Source organism: Pinus tabuliformis, chromosome J (assembly GCF_031772625.1).
Source record: "Pinus tabuliformis cultivar Carrire ecotype Pingquan chromosome J, CPIR1, whole genome shotgun sequence".
In the NCBI taxonomy this organism is placed as follows: domain Eukaryota; kingdom Viridiplantae; phylum Streptophyta; class Pinopsida; order Pinales; family Pinaceae; genus Pinus; species Pinus tabuliformis.
In genome coordinates, this window is record NC_142295.1 from 945,866,909 (window position 1) to 945,869,053 (window position 2,145).

The 2,145-nt window shown below is 32.2% G+C and overlaps 1 protein-coding gene across 1 annotated transcript; it reads left to right on the forward strand.

Moving 5' to 3' along the window:
- The first annotated feature begins 215 nt into the window (after positions 1-215).
- LOC149229911 (ricin B-like lectin R40G3) lies at positions 216-810 on the forward strand. Its single transcript, XM_089381154.1, has 2 exons — positions 216-347; positions 454-810. The coding sequence occupies exons 1-2, from the start codon at positions 216-218 to the stop codon at positions 808-810; spliced, it is 489 nt and encodes a 162-aa protein (XP_089237280.1).
- Positions 811-2,145: the final 1,335 nt, after the last annotated feature.

Genomic DNA, 2,145 nt, shown 5'->3' on the forward strand with positions numbered 1-2,145 from the left:
TCAAGCGATCAAGGGAGCTTCGAGGAGATGAGCGAAGCGACCCTCGACGAGATGATCTATGGCTGTCGGCGATTCTTATTTCACCACAATTTTTTAATTAATGGCCCTGCATGGAAATATAACCCGAGCTGAAAAAATTGAAAGTGAAAAAAAACAATTAACGAATATGGACGTCGAATTAATTATAGTAAGTCTAATGTAGCGGGAGGTTACAGATGAACGGCCAGCAAATAATTCCACAAGGCCAGATCGTGAGGGTGTGCTCTAAGGCCAATCCTGACTACGCTTTGGCTATCAGAGATGGCCGGGCCGTCATGGCCTTCTACAATCCCAATGATCCCACAATGGTAAGTCCCAAATTCTCATATGCCTGCATAGATTCTGTTAATGTATATATTTTCTTGATGGATATTTGTTGATATATACAATGTATATATGTATGTATGCAGGCAGCAATGGGTGAAGGATGAAAGCTGGAGTAACCAAGTGAGGGACCAAGTGGGTCATCCTGCATTCGCTCTGGTGAACAAAGCCACTGGTCAAGCTCTCCGCCATGCCATTGCTGAATGTCAGGAGGTGCTGGTCACTCAGTACGAGGGCCCCTCCACTTATGATGAGAACATACTGTGGAGTGAGAGTGAGGACATGGGTTATGGGTATCGAACAATAAGGATGGCCAACAACATTGGGCTCAACTTGGACGCATTCCACGGCGACAGGAGCGGAGGGATCAGAGATGGCACTCGCGCTGTGCTGTGGAAATGGAACAAGCAGGACAACCAGCTCTGGAAGCTCTCCCCTTGCTACTAATTACTATATATCATATATCTAGTCTTATATTGTGTTACTACTAATATGGCTGAGTTCAGTAGGAGATGATACATAACATAGCCTGGCATCACATGAAGAAAGCATGGAATACCTGAATATTATTAGGATTATAAGATCATAGGGTACAGACTAGAGATGCCTTCTCTATCTATGCAGCTTAGCATTTTATCATCTCATAAATAAATAAATAAAACCGTGTCGTTTTATATCGTAATTTGGTTCATAGAACTGTGCGAGTCTCTGCATCATTATATGTGTGAGTATTTTCAATTGCTGGTTAGCCAGAGTTTGATGGCAGATTATTGACTTACTGCTATAATCGAAATAAAAAAGATAGGTTAAAACAATCATCCATAAAATTATGAGAAAAAATCATCCATAAAATTATGAGAAAAAGAAAGTTTATTGGAGTGAAGATGATATTTGGGAAATTTTAAGGGTTAATATTAGCAAGTGAGTTAATGTTTCATGTTTTTGTCAAAAAAGATTTTCTAAATTTCATTTTTCTAAAAATGAATTTACCCATATTTTATATTATAAAATTAATTTACCTTAAAAATCCAATATTATATATTGTCTAATATGAAATAATTAGAAATCTAAACATTTTTTCAAAATTATCATCAAATATTTTAAAATTTGGATATTAGGGACTAGTAAGATTCACCAAAGTTTCTAAATTTTAAGATAAACTTCCATCCTTAAAATTTTCCAATTATTTGTTCTTTTCTTATAAATCTCTGCAATCTATATGATGTTTTTGAAGTGTTTATATTATTTAGTCTTGTTTTTGTTGTTATCAATTTAACTTTTGAAAATGTCATAAGAGTTTTTGAAAAATTTTCTAATAACTTTTTTTTCAAAATTACGAGGAATTTTTCTTTCAAAATTCCATAAAATCTATTTTTCAAAATTTCATAGAATCTTCCATTCACTTTTTTATTTTATTTCTTTCAAAATTCCATAAATCTATTTCTCAAAATTTCATAGAATCTTCCATTCACTTTTTTATTTTATTAATAATAGCGTTGTTTATTGCAGTTTTTCAAAAACATTTGATATTAAGAATGTTTGAAATTTTTTTATTGTGAAAATAGATTCAGCGTCATAAAAAAAATCTATACACTTAAAATCAAAATCTTGAAACTTAACAACTTTAACCTAAATTTCATAAAATTTTATAAAAATCCACTAAAATTTCTATTATTTTCAAAACAAAATTATAAAATTAATAATTAAAAAACCAATCTTACTTCAACTTTATGCTTAAGATTTATTTATTGAGAATATGAACTTAACTTAAAATGGTTCCTC

Bases quoted from the DNA above. Each gene is read 5' to 3' on its own strand.
- LOC149229911 (XM_089381154.1), top strand. From the start codon at position 216: ATGAACGGCCAGCAAATAATTCCACAAGGCCAGATCGTGAGGGTGTGC. The intron at 348-453 runs GTAAGTCCCAAA...GTATGCAGGCAG, and splicing joins ATCCCAATGATCCCACAATG to CAATGGGTGAAGGATGAAAG.